Genomic DNA, 20924 nt, shown 5'->3' on the forward strand with positions numbered 1-20924 from the left:
TTTAGGTACAGATATGCACTTTTTGGTACCAGTATTACCAGTGGGACCCATTTTCTTTTCTTTATTTATATATTACCTTTCGGGTCTATTTTTAGAAAACATGGCACCTCGTTTCACTGATATGCAGACTACAGACAACTCTATCTGCCTTTGAAATGATGCAAATTCAGTGGCACCTTTGTTGAGATGTCTTGAGGATATTAAAGCTGGATGACCTTCAATTTCTGAAGAGAAAACTGAAATCATTTTGTTTCGAGCAGGTGGTACAATTAATACCGGTGATGCAGATCTTGGTGACTTAAAGTCCTATGTGAAGCCAATTGTAAACCTGGGGGTTTTAATGGGTGGTCACTTTAAACTAAACAAAGATTAATTTGGTAGTTAAATTGAGTTTTTATCAGCTAAGGCAATTATCATTCATGCTTTTATATCATCGTGCCTGGACTACTGTAATAGCCTTATGTAGGCATTGGTGAAGCATCTCTAATGCGTTTGCAAAGGATACAAAATGTGGCGGCACGCAAGCAAAAACACACTACACCTACAGTATATTGGCTTCCCTTCACTGGTTGCCCGTTCATTTTATGATTGGTTTCAAGATCTTAGTTTTAGTTTTAAAGGGGACATGTCATGAAAATCAGACTTTTTCCATGTTTAAGTGCTATAATTGGGTCCCCAGTGCTTCTATCAACCTAGAAAATGTAAAAAATAACAACCCAGTAACTTAGTTTTGGTAGACCATTCCTTGCAAGCATGTGAAAAAATAGGTTATTGAAATTTGGCTTCCCTTGTGATGTCAGAAGGGGATAATAACGCCCCTTAATCTGCACTATCCAAGCACAGCACTGCCATTCAGTGCAGAGATCAACTCATTTGCATTTAAAATGACACACCCAAAAATGGCACATTTCTGCTCACACCTACAAAGTGGCAATTTTAACATGCTTTAATACATTATCTGTGGGGTATTTTAAGAACCACCTCACATAGGGGCTCTGGGGGCACCAAATATTTATTTATCTTAAAAAAGTCCCCTTTAAATCATTAAATAACATTGCCCTAAATATCTCTCAGATCTATTACAGCCATATGCTTCATCCAGAGCACTTAGTTCGGCTGGGCAACTACTTTTAGTTTCCCCTAATGCAAAATTAAAGAGCAGAGGTGACCGTGCCTTTGCAGTAGTGGCCCCGAAACACTGGAATAATTTGCCTTTGCACATTAGCAGTAGCGGTTTTTGGCACGGGCAACCATCTGGGGCAGCATTTTTTCATATAACATGGGGGATGGCACGAGCACTGGGTCTATCCCAAATGGAGCGGGGACAGGAGATCCTGTTTTTATACTGTACATACAGCACTTTGGTGAATACTTGAGTGCTCTATAAATAAACTTTCATTTGATTTAAGTGTGTACCTCTGAGGTACTAATATGAACTCTTTAGGTGCAGATGTGTACTTTTTTAAAGGATACCGCCCTAGTGACAGTTATGGACTATTTTTTGACTATTTTTGTTGCATAATTCTCCTCAACAAGTCTCATAATCTGGAGTATTGTTCATGCTTTTAGCACAAACCAAGAAGGTTACAAGCTGAATTGAAAAGGAAAATCATCCTTATCATCCTTCTTCTGTGGAACACTAAGGAAGGGGGGACAATCGCGCCCGGGCACGATTCGGTCAGGAATATTATGAGTGTGCCCTTAAGAACTTACAGCACACATAGAAGACTATCAAAGGTTCTGTTTGTCTGTTTGGCAACCCATCCACTTTAATAATATAAGAGAGCACCTAATGCATACAGTACATTATGCAAAACCTTGGTGTTCCACAAAAGAAAGAGCTTATATGTGCCGATCTGAGTTAGGGATTTTGTGTTTGTGAAAGGGTTGAGTTTAACTCACTCCTGTAGTGTCTCCACTCCCATTTCCTTGTATTGCAGCTCCTGTCTCATCTGAGCCAGCTCCTGTTTGAGTCTGGAGAGCTGTGGACACAAGAGACAATCAGTCAATAGACTTTAAAACACATAGTGGGATTCCCTCAGACACATCACTGCAAAAAAGTTGAGTCATCATCAGAGAGACATGCCTAACGTTTCCCGACCCGCCCAGCACACACACAGGAACTTAAAAAAACCTTGAACACACATACAGTCCTCCCAAAACCACAACCGAGGAATGTAGGGTCATTCAATATAAAGTTAAACCACCCAGATATGAACACCCATACTGCAGTAATCTACACCCAGAAATAAGAGCATTTTACAGTAAGTATTAGGTCACCATACACATATAGGCTATATAAGTGCGTTGGGTCAAAAAGGTACAAACCCAGCTGTAGACAAAAAAGCATTTTTAGAGTGTAGACAAAATATGACATAATATAGGTGTCAACATTATACTCAACATTAAACTCAAAGGACTTTAAAAAAATGTTCATGGTAAATTCATGTTAAAAGCGTTATTTGTGACTGTATCTGTGATCTAAAGTGATTTTAATTGTGATTTAAAAAAGACCATTCTGTGAATATAAGCTTGATAGATTTTAATAAATGAGTAAATTTTAAGAGGGTAACAGGATTTTCATTCATTTTAACTGACTGACTTAAATCAAAGTGGCCAAGTGCAAGTCTTCATACACAGGCCAGCGTTCCTATCACAATAACTCTTCCTGTAGAGCAGCAAAAATCAGGAGCGATTCGGTGAACTCTCTTACCGAGAAAAACCCAAACCTAGGCCTCTTGTTACTAAAGTTGCCCCCCATACACATACAAACGCACAATCAACACAGCACATGAGGACCTGACGTATGAAGCATTGTTCTCAGAAGATAATAACTTACCCGCTCACGCCTACAGGCGATTTCCGCTTTGATTTGGTCAGGGTCATATTTTGCATTTGAAGAGGAACCAGAATGAGCTATGTGAGAGAAAAACAAGAGATTAAAAAAATTATGAAAAACTGAGAGACGGACACATGAAATTTAATTTATAACTGTGATCCAGCTGTTCTATCCAGCAAAAGATTATTAATTTATTTATTTATATAATTTTTTAACACCATTTCAGCATCTATGTCTATATTTATGGCAAGAACCGGTTTATCTATAAACAGTTAGTCTAATCTATGCGCAAGTTGGGGAGGGACAATTTTGCATATCCAATTTACCTAATCTGCATGTCTTTGGACTATGGGAAAAAACTATAGTACCCGAAGTAAACCTAAGCTGACACATGGAGAACTTGGAAACTCCAGACAAGGCCACCTGACCTAGCCGAGTCAGATCGGAGACCCTCTTGCTGTGAGGCAACAGTGCTACCCACTTTGCCGTGCCACCCTGCACAAGATAATAAAATATCCAGCACTATATATATGGATTTCATAAATGTTATACTCTGACACTTTTTAAAAATAATTTTTATTCTGTTGTTTACAACAATCCATAATATTTTACAGTCCCATGTCCAGAAAATCCCTATGAATCCACTACAGTGATTTTTAAGTGACAGGTCTGAATGAATGCAAAGAGGTGTTTCAGTAAAATACAGGAAGTGAAAGCAAATCTGCTGAATGGTGGTAGGAAGGGGAGGAGAAGGTGTGCTTGGAGAGGAAGGGAGGAGTGCACGGATTTATGGGTGAGGAAAAAAACAGATTTCAGCCAATGAGTGACACCGAACCAAGCCTAGAGTCATAATGACTTCATTGAAACCTCACACAATATGACTAATAGACTGGCACAGCTGTAGATTGCTGAATCAGCAGCGTGTGATCTTTGCGTTGCAAAATCGTCAATTCCCAATCACTATTCTTCAAGCAAAATCAACTAAACAACTTTATAATGCAAATTTAGTTCAAATTTAGTTATCAGTATAATAAATGTTTAATTATTGTCATAGTAGTAGATATTATATTCAATTGAATTATTTTTAATAATTTTCCCATAATAATTTTTTTCTTATTTAGAGCATACATTTAACAAAGTTAGCATATATTTTTAAATACTATTAAGGTAATTAAAGGCGGGGTGCATGATCTCTGAAAGCCAATGTTGACATTTGAAATCACCTAAACAGACACGCCCCTACCCCAATAGAATCTGGATTTTCTTTTGATAGACCCGCCCCACACATACGCAACCCAGGCAACAATGTTGGTTAGTAGACACGGCCCTTACTGCTGATTGGCTATAAATGTGTTTTGATACTCGGCACGACTCCCTTTTCCAAAGTGTTTTTCAAAAATCATGCAACCCGCCTTTAAATAAGATCATTAAAAATTAGTAGTAAAAAGTAATTAGTGCAAAAAGTAAACTTATAGTTAAAGCAACTTTGCTTCGGTTTTATCGGACACACGTGCGGTGACGCAATTACGCGTCTGAACAGAACTTTACTTCCGGTCTCTGTTTGTTTAATGGTCTGACTAGTTGCTAAACTGAACTCTTCAACAAATACCTTGTCGAAAATAACACATTTTTTGGTTTCTTAAAGACGAGAGAAGACGGCGACCATGGATAACCGCTATTTGATGTGAGGTTTGGCAGTCGATCTGTAGTTAAGATTGTACACATTGTATAGTACACTTTTTACACAAAGTAGTTTTTGATACGCTTTAGCTATGGTTTGAACAAAGGTAACCCATCTACATGTTTATTTTGCTTGTTATCAGAAATGAACTACTCTAAAAGCACTTTGTTGTTATTGATTCTTTGCAGAGTTTACCGGAAGTTACGTTTTTTTCCACAAAAGCTGTTTGTTTATGTTGTCATTGCTGAATCCATAGTCAACTAACTAAACTATATGTCACTTGACTCTTATAACTTATCTATCAGAATAAAAGGTACAAAAGCTGTCACTGTGGCTATACCTTTTCAAAAAGTACACATTTGTACCCTTAATATTGCACATTAGTGAGGTACATATTGGTACATATTACATATGGTATGTACTGTATTAGGAGCCTTCAAAAGGGCCGCTTAAAGTTAGTAAAAGAAAGAGGGAGGTGCATGTGTATCTCACAGCTGGTGATGGATCGGTTATCATCCTGGGTAAGCTGGTTGAAGAGCTGCATCTCTTGCTGGGCCAGCTCTAGTCTTTGCTGTTTGATCTGATACATCTCTTTCTTGGCATTGAGAGCTTCCTGTGCCACTACCAGATATTCCTTTAACATGCGCTCCTGCTCTTGGCGCCATTGTGTCCGAGGATTCTCTATCTGGGTTGTCTCTGAGGGAGAGAAAACATCATCCCACAGTGTTAAAACTAACCAACAAAACTTAAAAAAATAGGAAAGAGTTTTAAAAAGGCACACAAACTGACAACTATTTTAATTATATGGTAAGAGTTTAGGAAACCTGTATCACTCTATGAGAATGTTATTTTTTTATATCTTGATAGCTGTGCTTAGTATTTTTCTACCAGCAGTAAAATTCACGGTAGCTTTGATTTATGCAAGCAGCAAAATCTGACTTTTGGTATTACAACATCAAAACGGTTTAATTTTATTCCAGTCAAAATTGCAAAAAAAAGGTAAATTTTTGGGGTCTGAAGGATCAGATTGGATTATATTGTAAGAATGCAATATGTATTTAAAACAAACAAAGTTTGCACAACATTGTGTACAATGTCAATGAACATGTAAAATATAAAGCAGAGGCAAACGTTTCCCATTATGTATCCACTGTTGTAGAAGAAAGCTTTCCCTGCCATCATGCTGATGCTTACATCATTAACACAACATCCAACATATATGGATAACAGATATTGACAACACTTTCTGAACAGATCTTATTGGGTGATTCTCGCAAAACTAGACTTATGAGGTGTCAGGAAGTATTTTGATAAAAAAAGTAATTGCAAAGTAAGAGTATTAAAATAAGAAGCATACGGTTACAAACATCTCTTCATGTACTATTTTGCACATGATTTTAAATGACATCATACAAACCAATTTTGTAGTTTTTTCCATATTTAAGTGGAAAATTTTCATTACCGCAACATGTCTATGACTGGATTTAGGTTTTTTGACATGGAAATATTTATAATTAAAAAATCTAAAAAATAAAAAGCTTCAGTGCATGTTATACTATAAACATTTACAGTAAAGAAACATGTAGTATTTGGTGATCACTGGTAAACGTAGAGACAATAATAAGGAATATAAATGTGTCCAAGACCAATTTTCTCATCCTCCGCAACACTTTTCAATTATTGTTTAAGGGATATAATTGACTGTGACACTCAAAATGGCTACCAGGTAAGCAGTTCTTATTTTTTCTTTTCAGATAAAAGTTGAAATTTTGTTTGTCATAGTACCTAGACAACTTTTTAGTTCTCATTACCGAAACATAACCGAGTTTGTAAATGCATATATTTAATGTAATATCATGTTGCGGTAATGATAATTTTTGATAATGATAATCTAAAAAATGTAAATAATTATATAGAAAATATTTTTTAAATCCTCTAAAAAATAATGGTTATAGTAAGTCCAGACCTTAAAGGGATAGTTCGGCAAAAAACGATATTAAACCCATGATTTACTCACCCCCAAGCTGTCCGAGTTGCATATGTCCATCGTTTTTCAGACAAACACATTTTCGGATATTTTTGAAAATATTTTAGATCTTTCAGTTGATTAATGTAATATTACGGGGTCCAGCCATAGTCCACGACCTCTAAGTCCAAAAAAAGTGCGTCCATCCTTCACAAATCCAAACGGCTCCAGGATGATAAACAAAGGTCTTCTGAGGGTAATCCGTGCGGTGGTGTTGTAGAAATATCCATATTTAAAATTTTATTAACGTAATTAACTACCTTCCGGTAGCGCCGCCATCTTAGACTAAGGAGAGAGTATTAGCGTAGTGTACGCACTTTTCTTAGTGACGTATGACAAATTCGGAGGGTGGGGGGACAGAGCAGCAGCAGAGAAACCTCTGTACGCTGCGTAAGCTCTCATCCTGAATGCGGATGAGACTAAGATGGCGGCGCTACCGGAAGGTAGTTAATTAATTTAAATTTTAAATATGGATATTTCTACAACAACACCGCACGGATTACCCTCAGAAGACCTTTGTTTATCATCCTGGAGCCGTTTGGATTTAATTTGTGAAGGATGGACGCACTTTTTTTGGACTTGAAGGTCGTGGACTATGGCTGGACCCCGTAATATTACATTTAATCAACTGAAAGATCTTTTCTATTCTTAAATTTAATATCGTTTTTGGCCGAACTATCCCTTTAATCTTATATGTGCAAAAAAAAGAAATTTTTAAAAATTAGTTTTTAAAAATTCTGATGCTGGGTACCTTCTAAATCTGGATTTCGTGAGAAGTTCGTTATTACCAAAATGCTAGTGTTATAAATGATGGGATCTAAGAAACAAAACAGATCTACTCCTGAACCAGCTGCGTAAAATATGTTGTTTAAAGACGGAACTAAACTTACTATTGATGTGGTCGATGTAGTAGACGCCCACCTGCTGATCATACACCACCTCCCAGCCCAAAGGAAGCTCATCCCCCACACAGTCTGCAAAGGTCAGGGGCTTGGTAATCCTACAGGAAGTCAAAGAATGCCAGAATGAACATAATAGTTAAAAAAAATGAAAACCGTAATGTTGTACAAGCATATTTTGCACAACTGTTCCTTACCCGCAAATGCTTTACAAATTTAGTGTTTGAATATTTTGTAACCAGTTTTTATTATTTTTAATGTAATAAAAGCCATTTACAAAAATGGCAAAAAAATTAATATGTGGACCACAGATTAGGCAATCAAAGCCATGCAGACATTTAAAGAATCTGTAACATTCCTTGAGATTTTTAATGAATGTGTGTTGAGTCAGTCAACAGCTACTGATCTCTTCACCCCGGGTCAAAAATGTGTGTAATATAGGCACTGCAGGAAGAGACGGTCCATAAACACATTCCACACAGCAGAAAGCAGGCCTGCCCCACAGCCCACAGACACCAGCAGGACACGGGATACTCTGCACAAATCACTTTTTACACATTTAATGCACCACAACACAACTTTAGCTCTAAAGCGAATCACATTCTTTAAATACCTCACAGACTAGCTCCGTATCTATGTGAATTTTTTACACTATTATGAAGTTAGTTTACTTTTTAAATCCCTGAATAACCATTGGTTATATAAGAGAGGCGGCCGGGTCTCACACAATGTTCTAATACCATAGTACTGAATGATTACCATACAGCATATAAAAAGTACTACTGTAGGTATACATACTTTTGCACGCATCTACAATATGATGGATGATCTTATTGTATTGGTGTAATTTAAATGACAAAACTTCCTGTTTCCCAACCAAGCTTTGGTGTTTATGTTGATGGCATACAAATAGCGGTTCAAAAGCATGCACAGGAGGATACCAGGTTTAAATCCCTTTGTCACTATGCCCTTGAGCTAAACACTTAACCCCTGTTTGCCCTGAGGTGGGCCTGTGTGCTTCTGACCCTCTGTGTCAGATAACAGCAGGGTTAGGAAAAGAATTTGCAAACCGTTTGCCAAAATTCCCTTAAATCCAAAATAGGTCTTCAGTCGGATTTCAATTGGAAATGTCTCATGATTTCACTTCTAAATATTCTGAAAATTAGTATTGTGGTACTCAAGAATGGTCTTGGTCTCAGCTGATTCTGTGACTCATACATTAAATGATTCCCTTACAATGCACTAAAAATTGACTTACTTGCTGAATACTTCTGTAACTCACCCCTGACCTTTTAATCTTTTTTATTTTTACTTTTAACTTTATTATGACTTCATTTAAGGGTTAAGGTAGTATGTGGATCTCTCAGATAAATTTGAGGAGGGCTGGTCTTGACTCAGTGTAGCCATGTCTAGGTCTTGGTTTTAACTCCCAAAAGTCTTGGGTTGTCATCACTACATTACAACCATTATGTAACTGAAATAGCCCTAAAAATTCTGTGCCCTGTGAAACTTTAAATGAATGTGATACAGAATAATGTCCAGTTTATTACGATATATAAAGAACAGGAGTAGATTGAGGAACGTCAAGATTTTGAAGGTCTGGAGATGTCTGATTTTATTGGCCAAGGACTGCTCAAGAGGCTAACTCACTGACATGTAAAGCAACCAGTGACGGTTTGTTTTGTTTCTAGGGGGACTTTTAAAGGGGACATATCATGAAAATCTGACTTTTTCCATGTTTAAGTGCTAGAATTGGGTCAGTGTTTCTATCAACCTAGAAAATGTGAAAAAGAACAACCCAGTAACTTAGTTTTGGTAAACCATTCTCAACAAGCATGTGAAAAAATAGGTCATTGAAATTTGGCTTCCTTGTGATGTTTGAAGGGGATAATACCACCCCTTAATCTGCACTAACCACTGATCTATATAAATGACTGGATTGCGCATAGAACGCTTAACGTAACAGCGTGAGGTGAAGCCAGCGCAGAGTTCGAGCCGCCATCTTGGTATACCCAACCGGCAGAGAGCGTCATTGACTTCCATTCAAAATCATGTTTTAAATTCACCCGCTTTACAGCGTATCAGTCACGCAAGATTAATTTTAGGATATGTGTACGTAAATTAACTGTTAATTCTGGTGTTATTTGCAATGTTTGTGTTTTAATCGGGCAGGAAAATGGATTTATAAAAAAACCGTTAAGGTGAGTGTGTCTGCTGCATTCTGTTAATGACACGGGTATAAATAAAGTTTTTTTTTGACATTCAGCTACAATGTCAGTGTTATTTCTCTAAATAAGTTTAGGTAACTTGTAAGTTTAGATAACATAATTACAACACCAGCAAATTATTGCATACACATACGGTACAAAGTATGATTATTTATTTAGATTTCAGAATGAGCACGTACATCATTAATACTAAATAGGCTGCAGTCTGTCTGCTGATCTTATACAGTAATGGAGATGAATGTATAATAACTGATTAAAAACTAAAATGTACAACTTTCAGTAAATAACTATGTACATGCTTAGGACGTTTGTGTTGTAATAATGTACAGGGTAACTTCGGATATAAAAACAAAGACTAGTAAAGTGATGTTTTATCATTAAAATCTGATCGCGTCCATTGATTTAATAGAATGTTTGGGTATACCAACATGGCGGCGCGGTGGCTTCATAGTTGTGACGTCATGCGCAATCCAGTCATTTATATAGATCAGTGGCACTAACCAACCACGGCACTGACATTAATGGGCAGAGATTAGAACATTTGCATTTAAAAAACACACCCAAAAACAGCACATTTTTGCTCAGACCTAGAAAGTGAAAATTTTAATATGTTAAAATAAATTATCTATATGAAATTTTAGGCTAGAACTTCACATACGTACTCTGGGGACACCAAAGATTTATTTTACATCTTTAAAAAGTCTTGTGAAATATCCCATTTAAATAAGGTGACACATGTCTTCCGTAAATCCTTTAAAATTCAACCATCCAGATGACAACTTTAACAATCCTGGAGTGTTTCCAGTTTTGTAGCGTCAGACGTTTAGTCATCGATCTGTGGGTAAGATGTCTGAATATGTGACATTTTCTTTGAATTACAATCATGACAGTTTTGACACTGTCACAATAACCCTGCTTTGTCCAAAAAGCTACAAGGTGGACGAAAGTATTCAAATAAATAAACTGCACAAATACCACACTGTTCTGGACTTCACTTGTGCAATTAAGAAAAATGAAAACAAACACAGACAACATGAATAGCCGTCTGACATCAGTCCAACACTCAAGACACGAACTTTAAACAAGAATGACCTACTTGTAAGCTAAAAGGTATTTTTAAGCAGTGACAGTTCAAATTACTTTGCAATTGCCTGAAAATCCCACTGATGTCACCACGATGATGCAAACGCTCAAATATTTAATGCAATCCAAAAAAAACTTCAAGGCGTAAATGTATGCTCTTACATTCTAAACGCAATGAAAAGGATGAAATTGTTGCCAGGAATGTGTATGATAATCTCCATCATATAGCAGACGAGCATTTCGGCCCCATTCAACCACTCCACATATGGCATTCGTGCAATGCATTCCGTTCAGCTACATAAGTGTGTAAAACCAGTTTTTTTCTGAAACCCTTTCAGAGTTCAGTATGTATTTGATGCCTATATCAGTTACAAAAGCCAGAAACAATGGTTTTATACATTAGATGTTTAAAATGAAACAACAAAAATGATCTTCACCATAATTCTTTAAAAACTGAGATCAAGAAGTAAAATAAATACAAAGACATTAGAGGAGCTAAGGTACACTTGTCAGTTTCTTAAACAAACAATATAGACAAAAGGCGTTTGATGAACATACTGGCTTCAATACAAACATATTGCTAAGATACAACAACAAACAACGCGCTTTGGCAGCCATCATAAAATTTTAAAAATCTCTCTTCTTCAATCAAAACCTTACTATGTCAACCCTGGAATGAAGCCCAGAGAGCAGTTATCTTAGTGCTTTAAAGCAGAAGGATGAGTAGCAGAGTTATAAAATATTGTTTGAGAGGAGTCGAACAACAGCACATACTGTACTAAAAAACAAACTCTATGAATTGGGACAGATCGGTTTCTATAAATCTAGAGAAATGGTTCTAAATTTGGGGCCTCAGCAAACCTTCAAGGTTGTCACAAAATGAAATTATTTTTAACATAAAAGAAAAAATCAAAAATTTTCTACACTATGATAAAAACTTTGTTAATTTTATGGATGTTTTTAAAACAATCGTGACAAAGAGCTTTACAGATGCCAGTCTTTCCCATTTAGGCTATGTTATGGGACATTCCACTTTTTTGGAAATACCGTAAAACTTCAAATAATAGCCGAGTCCCAAAAAGACGCCTGTCTCTTTTAGACGCCTGGTGTGGCGACAGGTTTGGGTAAATAAACGCCTGTCTCAAATAAAGGCCTGGTCTGTTTTTTAGTTTCGGGTTGTATTTAATCTTCTTAAACCCGTCAGATAGTCTTGTTTAAGACAGTTCTATGGTGCAGATTGAACACGCTAAAGGTTTTTTTGCTTACCGGTAGATGTCACGTGACAGACGCAGTCGTTCCTTTACTCATCACTATGACAACACAACAAGCTTCGTCGCCAGGATTGAGGTGATGATGACAGTAGCGAAGTGGCAATCGGGAGAGTCAGGACTTTTCCCGGTGGGCCGGTAGTGTTTTGGGGCCGCTGATAATAGCCGGGCTTTCAGTCTTTTGTCATGCATGCACTCCCGCCACACATTGTATTTCTCACGCGGAAACACTATTTATCATATTTAATATGCTGCAGCGCCTAAAATGTATCTGGCCGCACTGCTCTCTCTCTCTATCAAGCCAGTCTTCCCTAGAGTTCTAGTCGAGCGAGCCAATACAAAAAAAAGAAAGAGGCTACACAATAGCCAATCAGAAAATAGCACTGTTGTATCTGGGTAAGATTTCACGCAACAACCAATAAAAAAACATATCATTGTTTGCTTTATTTATACTGCCAATAATTTAAGACTGTTGTTTTTACACGAACTAATTTGTTAAACACATTCAAATTAAAAATAAAACGTAATATGTGGTAACCTCCTGCTGTCATGCTGGAACAATTAAATTAAAAGCCTGTCTCTTATAGACCCCTGTCTCTTTTAGACGCCTGGTGTGATGATAGGTTTGGGAAAATAAAGCCCGGGCTATTATTTGAAGTTTTACGGTATGCTCATTTTCCAGCTTCCCTAGAGTTAAACATTTGATTCTTATCGTTATGAAATCCATTCAGCCTATCTCTGGGTCAGGCGCTAGCACTTTTAGCATAGCTTAGCATAATCCATTGAATCTGATTAGACCATTGGCATCGCGCTATAAATAACCAAAGAGTTTCGATTTTTTTCTATTTAAAACTTGACTCTTCTGTAGTTACTATCGTGTGCTAAGACTGACTGAAAATGTAATTTCAATGGCAGGGGACTATTTTCGGGCACTGCGTAATATCATTGCGCCTCCTGCAGCCATGTTACAGCAGCAAAGTCCTTGATTATTACGCCAGAATGAGAGTATAGTCCTAACCATATCTGCCAAGAAAATTGCAACTTTTAATTTTCTGTCGGTGTAACTACCGAAGAGTAGAGTTTTAAATAGGAAAAAAAAAACGAAACTTTGGTTATTTTTAGCGCGATGCTAATGGTCTAATCAGATACAATGGATTGTGCTAAGCTATGATAAAAGTGCTAGTGCCAGACCCGGAGATCAACTGAATGGCTTCCAAAATGGTTAGAATCAAATGTTTTACTCTTGGGGAGCTGGAAAATGAGCATATTTTAAGAAAAGTGGAATGTCCCTTTAAGATATAGTTTAAAAAAAGAAAAGCTTTGGAGCAGTCTTGTTTGATGGATGATGACGGACGATGAGGTAGGTTTATTACTATAGTATTACATATTAGTGACCCTGGACTATAAAAAGCCAAGCACAAACAGTCCTGTAGCCACTATTACTGTTTTGGTTATACTCACGCATGCCTATAGATTGAATTAACACATAACGTCACCATTATCACAGATTCAAGGTTACGTACAGTAGAGTACATAAAACAAGGCGTTTTCAGAAACCAGGCATCAAAAGTTTGTATTTTTAGGACCTCAAAACATTGTTGTCATGTAAAAGAACAGCCAAACCGCATATAAACTTTCCAGTTTAAAAAAAATCATTAATATACACCATATATCAGCATTCCCTTGCCTAAACATAAAAAGCTGTCCAAGCGTGAGGCCAACGTGATGTAGAGTGAACAATAATTTTGCAGTTATTCATGTTTATAGACTATAGTGTGGGATGAGTTATGTCCTGAAGTTCAAATCCCTGACCTGTATTAGCAAATGTACTATTGATAAATAATTATCTTCACAAGCATCACTAATAATAATATCTAATAGATTTCTTTTACAATTTCATCCAGCCCAGTTTTTTATTGTTTGAACAAACAAGTAATCTTACCCAAATGTCCACTGGTGGTTAAGGAGAAATGTATACTGTTTATAGCAACACCAGTTGCTATATGATAAATGGCACAGACTTTTCAGGGTAATTCTGTCATCAGCTTAAATGCGCTCTAAGCGAATCTATGTGACATCACTTTTTGTTGATGTTTGAACTGTTTTCAAACAAACGGAGCGTAGCTAACTCCTCCCCCTCCCTTCCGTGCTTTCATGAACGCGCCCAACTCCACCCTCAAATCCTTCTTGTCGTTTATTGGCTGGAACACTTTGTTATGGTTTCTGTTTGTAGGTTTGGCCACTTTGTTTTTATTGCAGTTTGTGGAGCCTGGGCTGTCTATGCGTTTTTTTACAGTTTGATCAGCGGACAGGCAGCAAGCAGATAGTGAGGAGATGTGAATTCGCTTAGAGCAACTTTAATATTGAGGTATTTTATCTTCAGATCAATGCAAAAAGTTTGTATGTTTAGATTGGCCTTGAATTAGCAATGAATCGGCCAAAAGGTTCAAATACCTGCGTGTATGTTTCTGGATGATGAGACCAACCTACTGTATAAACAGCTGCACACTCAATTGGAATAGGAGAAATATTTTAAAATAAAAATATTACATATTTTTATGTATTAGTTTCTTCTGCTCTGTAACTCTGAAATCAAGAATGAACTGAGGAAGGTAATCGCCGCTTTATGATTTCAAACCCAATGAATCATAAAAACATCCAAACAAACAAAAAGAAAACAGATTGAGATTGAAATAAATCTAGAGGGGAATTTACACTTGCATCTGAAGCACATGGACACAATGTGTATGAAAGCAGGTTTGAGAACATTTCTAGCAGTGTTGGTAATTTATCACATTTTAGTAATTAAACATGAGAAAACTTTGGTTAAAACTTTGGAGAAAATAAGTCAAACTGATTTTTATTCAGAAGTTCACCAGGTCATGTGAGAACATATAATCCGAAGAAATGATTTTGACAATACAAAGAAAGCTTTACTACTTGTGCTGTTATACATAGAGGCTTGTATAAAGCAAAAATATGTATTTTTAAACTATAGCAGTATAAAAAAACATACACATTTGCACTAACAATGATTGTAAACGATTCAGAGCATCAGCTTTAATTGGCTGGTCTTACTGGCCTACAAACACACACCAAGAGTCACAACCACAGGCAACTCGCTTCCCACAATACAACTCAGCAGGAAACCCCACATACACAAGCACTATGTCCATTTCCGAAGCATAAACTACAGCTTTACAGCAGGTCTCCTGCTAAGTTTATCGAACTCTCCCAAGGACAGAAGAAAAACATGGCCATGTAGTTGAGATTCTCACCATAACTGTAACACTGGACATAATGTGAGACGCGGACCTCTGACAGGAAATGGGACCACCCCACATTCTCACCAGGAACCTCGGGTCAGTTTCCTCTTTCTGTATGGCTTTCAAAAACAAAAAAGCAGATTCCAAAAGGCAAGCTACGATAAGGTCCCACAAACACTGGGAGTCGTTTGGTACCTCAATGAATCACACTGGATTTATCACTAACATTACAGATATACACTCAGATTGAACAAACACTGTAATCATTTTTAGCACCAGTTTTGAGGTAAGCAAAGGTCTTTAAATAAACAAAACAGAATTAAATTGTCCAGTTTAGTAAAATCACAAAATACAAAAGCACTCTTAGGGCGCACTCCCATCATACTTAATCGGATTTGGAAGCGATTAAAAAACATATTAGGAGCAGTCTGCTCTCCAGTTACTCTCGTGCTGCTTTAATGTCATAAACCGATCGATCCACATATCGCATGATGTGAAACATACCTCTGTTATCTGGGATCGTTTGGGATGCGGTGACACACGGCTGTATGTATTTGTGCTGTGCATATCAGAGTGTTTTACAGCGACAACTAATGTTTTGCATTTCAGCACGTGTGCCCCACCCCTGAATCAAGCAAACCGTACCCGAGACTGTAACCCTAGTACAGTACGGAGCGATCACACTAGCCAAACAAACTATACTTTGGGGTCAAACGTACTCGGGTACAGAATGGTTCACATAATGTGAGTACACCCTTAAAATTAAAGATGCTTTGCGATGGAAGAACCCTTTTTGGTTCCTCAAATAGCCATTTGGTGTTAGAAGAACCATTTCTTCTCTATTTCTTTATAATCTAAAGAACTAGGGATTAGGGGTGCACCGATAAATGCCGATATACACTAATAATACGTGGCCAATGACTATCCTTAATCGCACAGCCGATAATATTCACAGCTATTTCATGTACCGCTTTTGATCAGTAAGTCCTTATCGATCTAAAATCACTGTTAGTTTGACTCGTTTAGGGGCCAGTCACACCAAAAGCGTTTATGGCAGTTGCAGGCGCCTTTTTTGAATGATATTCTATGGGCAGGGCGCGTTTGCGCGCTGTTTATGCGCGCCGAGCGCCTTGCGGTTTTTTGCCGCCTGCCGCGCACGCGTTTTTGAAGGAGCGTTGAGAGCGGAGAAGCGCCTGACGTCATTCGCGGCTTTCCATTGTCCAATCGAATGAGGGGAGAGGCGGCCTTACGTTGTGGTGAGGGAAGTTTACAGTTGCTTTGAAGAACCGGACTCCACTCACTCACTCTCTCCTGCGTGTTTGTGCACCTTTCATCCTCAAACAAGGTCAGAGCAAGCGTCCTCTTTTTAAAGTTTCTGCTAATATGACAGTTAACAGCAAAAGACCGCTCACGCTTCAATATTTGATTGACAAGACAGCTGACTCGGTGGTTTCTTAGCAATATGAAAAGCCGTGTCGCACTGCTCTTTTTTTTTTTTTAAAAAAGGCAGTGCGTCGCGCCTTGCGTTTGCAAGCGTTTAAAGCGCTTTTGGTGTGACTGGCCCCTTATAGGGCCGCGCAGAAATATCGATACAGTTAACTATCGTGATAAAGTTTATATGATAGTGTATTGATATTTCAATCTCTACTATTGATATTTTTAAAAACCTATCAAATCCCTCTGTGTGCATCAAACAACCTCCTCAGCCACTGCTGTAGTTGTCGCTGTCCAGCTGTCATACACAGCCATTCAGCTAATGTATCAGAAGTTAGCGGGAGTGAGAAAATGGCAGAAAATTTAAAAACACCTGCAGCTTTCAGAGCCGACGTGTGGAAGCACTTCGGTTTCACAAAAAAGTAAAAAAAAAATGAATTCAGCTCTATTTTTTACATTTGTGATAAAAGAAAGAAAAAGTATTGCAATGTATCGCAACATGCAGCGTATTGTATCGTATCGTGACACACTGTATCATGATACGTATCGTATCGCGAGGCCCTTGCCAATACCCAGCCCTACTCGTTTATAACATGCATTTGAAAAAGCCATATTGAGTTTCTGCACGAGAGCGCCCCCTGGCTTTTGGATGTAGCTGCATTTCACCATAATTCATTGAGAAGCATAGCAAGCCGATATATCGGTGCACCCCTACTAGGGATGCACCAATTATTCAGCAACCAAAATGATTCGGCCAAAAATAGCAAAAAAAATCACTTTCGTTGTTCGGTACACTGTAAAAAAATTACATAGAAATTACAATGTTACTTGCAGCTGGTTGCTGGTAACTTACCGTAGATTTAAATTTATGTTATTTACTGGGAAGAGTTTGTTAAAGTTAAATACATTTTAAATATTAACAAGTTTTTATCTTTACAGAATAAAACTATACAATAGAATGTCCCCAGAACTTCACTCGGGTTCTGGGGAGATTCATCAGGCAGGCTCGGCTTCTTATTTTGTCCGGAAAATAAAAGTCTAACTCTTGAAATCAGAACCTAAGACTGAAGATTGTTTCATTTGAGGCAAAGGAAAACCACAACAGAACCAGAAATCATCATCAACCTTTTCCTGTTTTTTTTTTGCTTCAGATTCAGTTTCCCAGAATGCTTTGCTTGATGCTGTTATTTTAGTTTTACTCTGTAAAGACAAAGACTTGTTAATGTTGCCAGTAAATAACATAAATTTAAAGGTATTGCGGAGGATTTTCTTTTTCCGGGTGGATCATCAAGACTATTGGTCATCCTAGTTGTCAATCAGGAGTGTTTGCATTTTTTTTAAAGTGGAGAGGCGGTTCTTTTCCAAAATTCGAGAAAATCCTCCGCTACAACTTTAAATCTACGGTAAGTTACCGGCAACCAGCTGCAAGTAACACTGTAATTTCTAAGGAATTTTTTTACAGTGTAAAATATGAATATATTTTACCGAACAATGTGGTCTTTGATGACGTGATCGAAGAGCAACCAGCGCAGAATGAGAGCCACGCAAAAGCAACAAACATGTTGGTGAAAGCATTTTAAAGAAAAACATACAGCACTTAGGTACACACATTGCTAAAAAACATTATTTTGTGTATTTGGTATAATTCAATGTGTTTGCGTGGTTTATGGTTCAAAAAACACACTATTTTTCACATACCGTACATTTTTGTAGATTTCACTTTCTTCCTGAAACGCACAGATTTGAAAAGCTCTGTGTCCCTGATTGGCCAGCTAATCTGTACGTTGTGATTGGTCTGAATACCTCTGACGTCAGCCGGAAACGTGACGCTCCTTAAGCCTGATTTATAGTCGTGCGTAAGCTCTACGCCGGAGGTTATCCGTAGCCTGTGCGTAGCTCTGCGTAGCCTGACGTGCACCTCGCAAAAATTTTACCAGCGCCAGTTCTACGCAGACCGCAAGCGCTGTGATTGGTCCACCAGAACCCCTCCCGTCATGTTAAAAAAACTGCGTCATTGTTTTTACTCACTGTCGCAAACGGAAATACCTAAGATGAGCCAAGTTGTGGAGTGATTTAACTCAAACTGCAACAGAAGCCGCTGTTTATTTACTTCCATCATTGCTGGTCTTATCAAATCATACATAACAAGTTGCTGTTTCTTCTTCGTTTGTGGGTTTACTTGTCAAGCTTCTTTTTCTTTGACGGTCGTGCTGCTACTGTGGTTACACGTGTGGATACTGCCTACCAGCGGTCTTGCGCGTGTGGTTGCACGTCGACACGGAGGACGACGCAAAAGTATAAATGAAAACCGACACAGAACCTACCCGTCGCGGCTACGCCGTAGGACCTACGCACAACTATAATGAGCCCTTTACCATGTTTGAAAGATTCGGTTGCTAACAGGAGTTAACTTACAGGCTGTGAGTCCTAAGCGGGAGGAATTATGATAATGTTGGTCTTGGCTACATCACCATTTCCAGGAAGGAAACTGTTGCTTACAATCCGTGTGTTTGTTGTAGTCCAAGAAAAAAGATTTACGTTGGAGAACTCGTGTCATCGTTTACTTTAGGGTATGTTCCTTTTGCATATCGTTACATTAAATAATACACACTTACACACCAAAGGAAATTTAAAAACGTGAATCGGACAATAGGTGTTCTTTAATCAAAATTTGTGTGCATTTAATTTGGTCATTTTATTATTTTAGGGATCCCAGACATGTAATTAAGTCCATACAGGGAATTAAGGGATAAAGGTCATGTGTTATCCTGCCTAGGACATTAGAATCACCACCAGATTTTACGTATACCGCATCTTTATAGTCCCATCCTAACCACTGTAGGTGCATCAACGCAATGTCTTGAACAACAATAAGCAATGTTTCTCAGATTAGAAGAGAGCATTCGTTATCAAAAACGATTCTGCCCTCAAACTCAATTCGGCAATAAACTAACTTGTAAGTTTCTCAAGCGAGTGTTTTGTTTCAGTTCCTGAGAGACCCTCTGTGCTCTGAGAGAGCTAATCTTCCCATACCACGCCTTTTCTTCCAGAGAGGAAAGCAGCTCTGCCAGAAGGAGAGGTCTCGGAGTGTTTAGCGGGCTGAATCCCAAAACCCGTCATCGGCAAAAAGAAAAAGAGTTGCAGGGGCCACGGGTTATTTTAAGACTTGGGAATTTCTCAAATACACTCTGAGCATTGAAATGTGTCCCAAGTTTTAAACAACCGGAGAATGAATGGCAAGAGCATTTATGTAGCGCATACTGTAGTACTATAAAAATGTAACCACTTAAAACCCTATTTTGAAAGTCACTTCCAAAGCCAAATGATTTCCTATTGCAGACTAAAGGAGTAAAGCGTTCTCATGATCAAAAACGATCAAAGTATCATTACAGGGTAAACATCTCAAGATCATCTCTTCAGAGAAATAGAGAGAGAGAGAAAGGGAGAGAGAGGGATTATTTTACAGCGGAATCCTCCTTCAGGGAGTGTTAAAGAATGTCAGTCTGTGTCCGCAGGCCAAAATTAAAAATGAAGAGCAATTTAGCACACGATGCGCGAGCGTCAGACATTTGCTAATTCTATAATCATCTGACGTTCCGCTTTGCCGTCTCCCTGATGTTTCCCAGTAGATATTTCCATCTGGAACGACGCTATTTTCCCTGGTGGGAAAGGCATGTGTAACTGGAGTCTGGGCCGTAGGTCCAGGCCTTGTCTGGACATCCACCCTGTCGCTTCTTCAACTCGAGCCGTTCTGGACAACAAAGGGCCGGACCAAAATTCCGCCTGCAAATTAAGATGCTCCCAAACAACAGGCTCTGCATTCCTCGTCAAGAATGTGTTTCTCTAAAAATAATATACGCAAATAAACTTAATTATAGTAGCTCGAAGGCAGAATTTTAATGCCTACCGAGCTCCAAGCGCTACTCCTTTCTTGGTTCTGCAAAATCCGGTGGCAGGACTTTTGTTTTGGCAACCATATGCTTTAAGAAGCAATTTCATTTGAAGGCAGCCGTACAGACGTCAACTTTCATGTGGGTTGATCAGCTCTGTATAACTTTATGAGGATCTTTTATTGGCTTAATTAATTCGCAGCCTTCATTTAGACAACTTGTCGCCATGGCACAGCGCGGCCTCTGCTCTGTGGTTTAACGTTTAATTGTTTAACGGCTTGCTTACCGCTAGAGATATTCTATTGTTAAA

The 20924-nt window shown here is 38.1% G+C and overlaps 1 protein-coding gene across 2 annotated transcripts in view; it reads right to left on the minus strand.

The window, feature by feature from the left end:
• Positions 1–20924, minus strand: part of wwc3 (WWC family member 3) — a 59681-nt gene that overhangs the window by 25179 nt on the left and 13578 nt on the right. For both annotated transcript variants that reach the window (XM_055213219.2, XM_055213218.2), the window contains exons 2-5: positions 7437–7546; positions 5013–5216; positions 2840–2916; positions 1903–1982 (exon numbers count right to left, since the gene is read on the minus strand). In XM_055213219.2, the coding sequence (XP_055069194.2) occupies positions 1903–1982; positions 2840–2916; positions 5013–5216; positions 7437–7546 (471 nt within the window). The remainder of the gene's footprint in view (positions 1–1902; positions 1983–2839; positions 2917–5012; positions 5217–7436; positions 7547–20924) is intronic.

Source organism: Misgurnus anguillicaudatus, chromosome 8, assembly GCF_027580225.2.
Source record: "Misgurnus anguillicaudatus chromosome 8, ASM2758022v2, whole genome shotgun sequence".
NCBI lineage: Eukaryota > Metazoa > Chordata > Actinopteri > Cypriniformes > Cobitidae > Misgurnus > Misgurnus anguillicaudatus.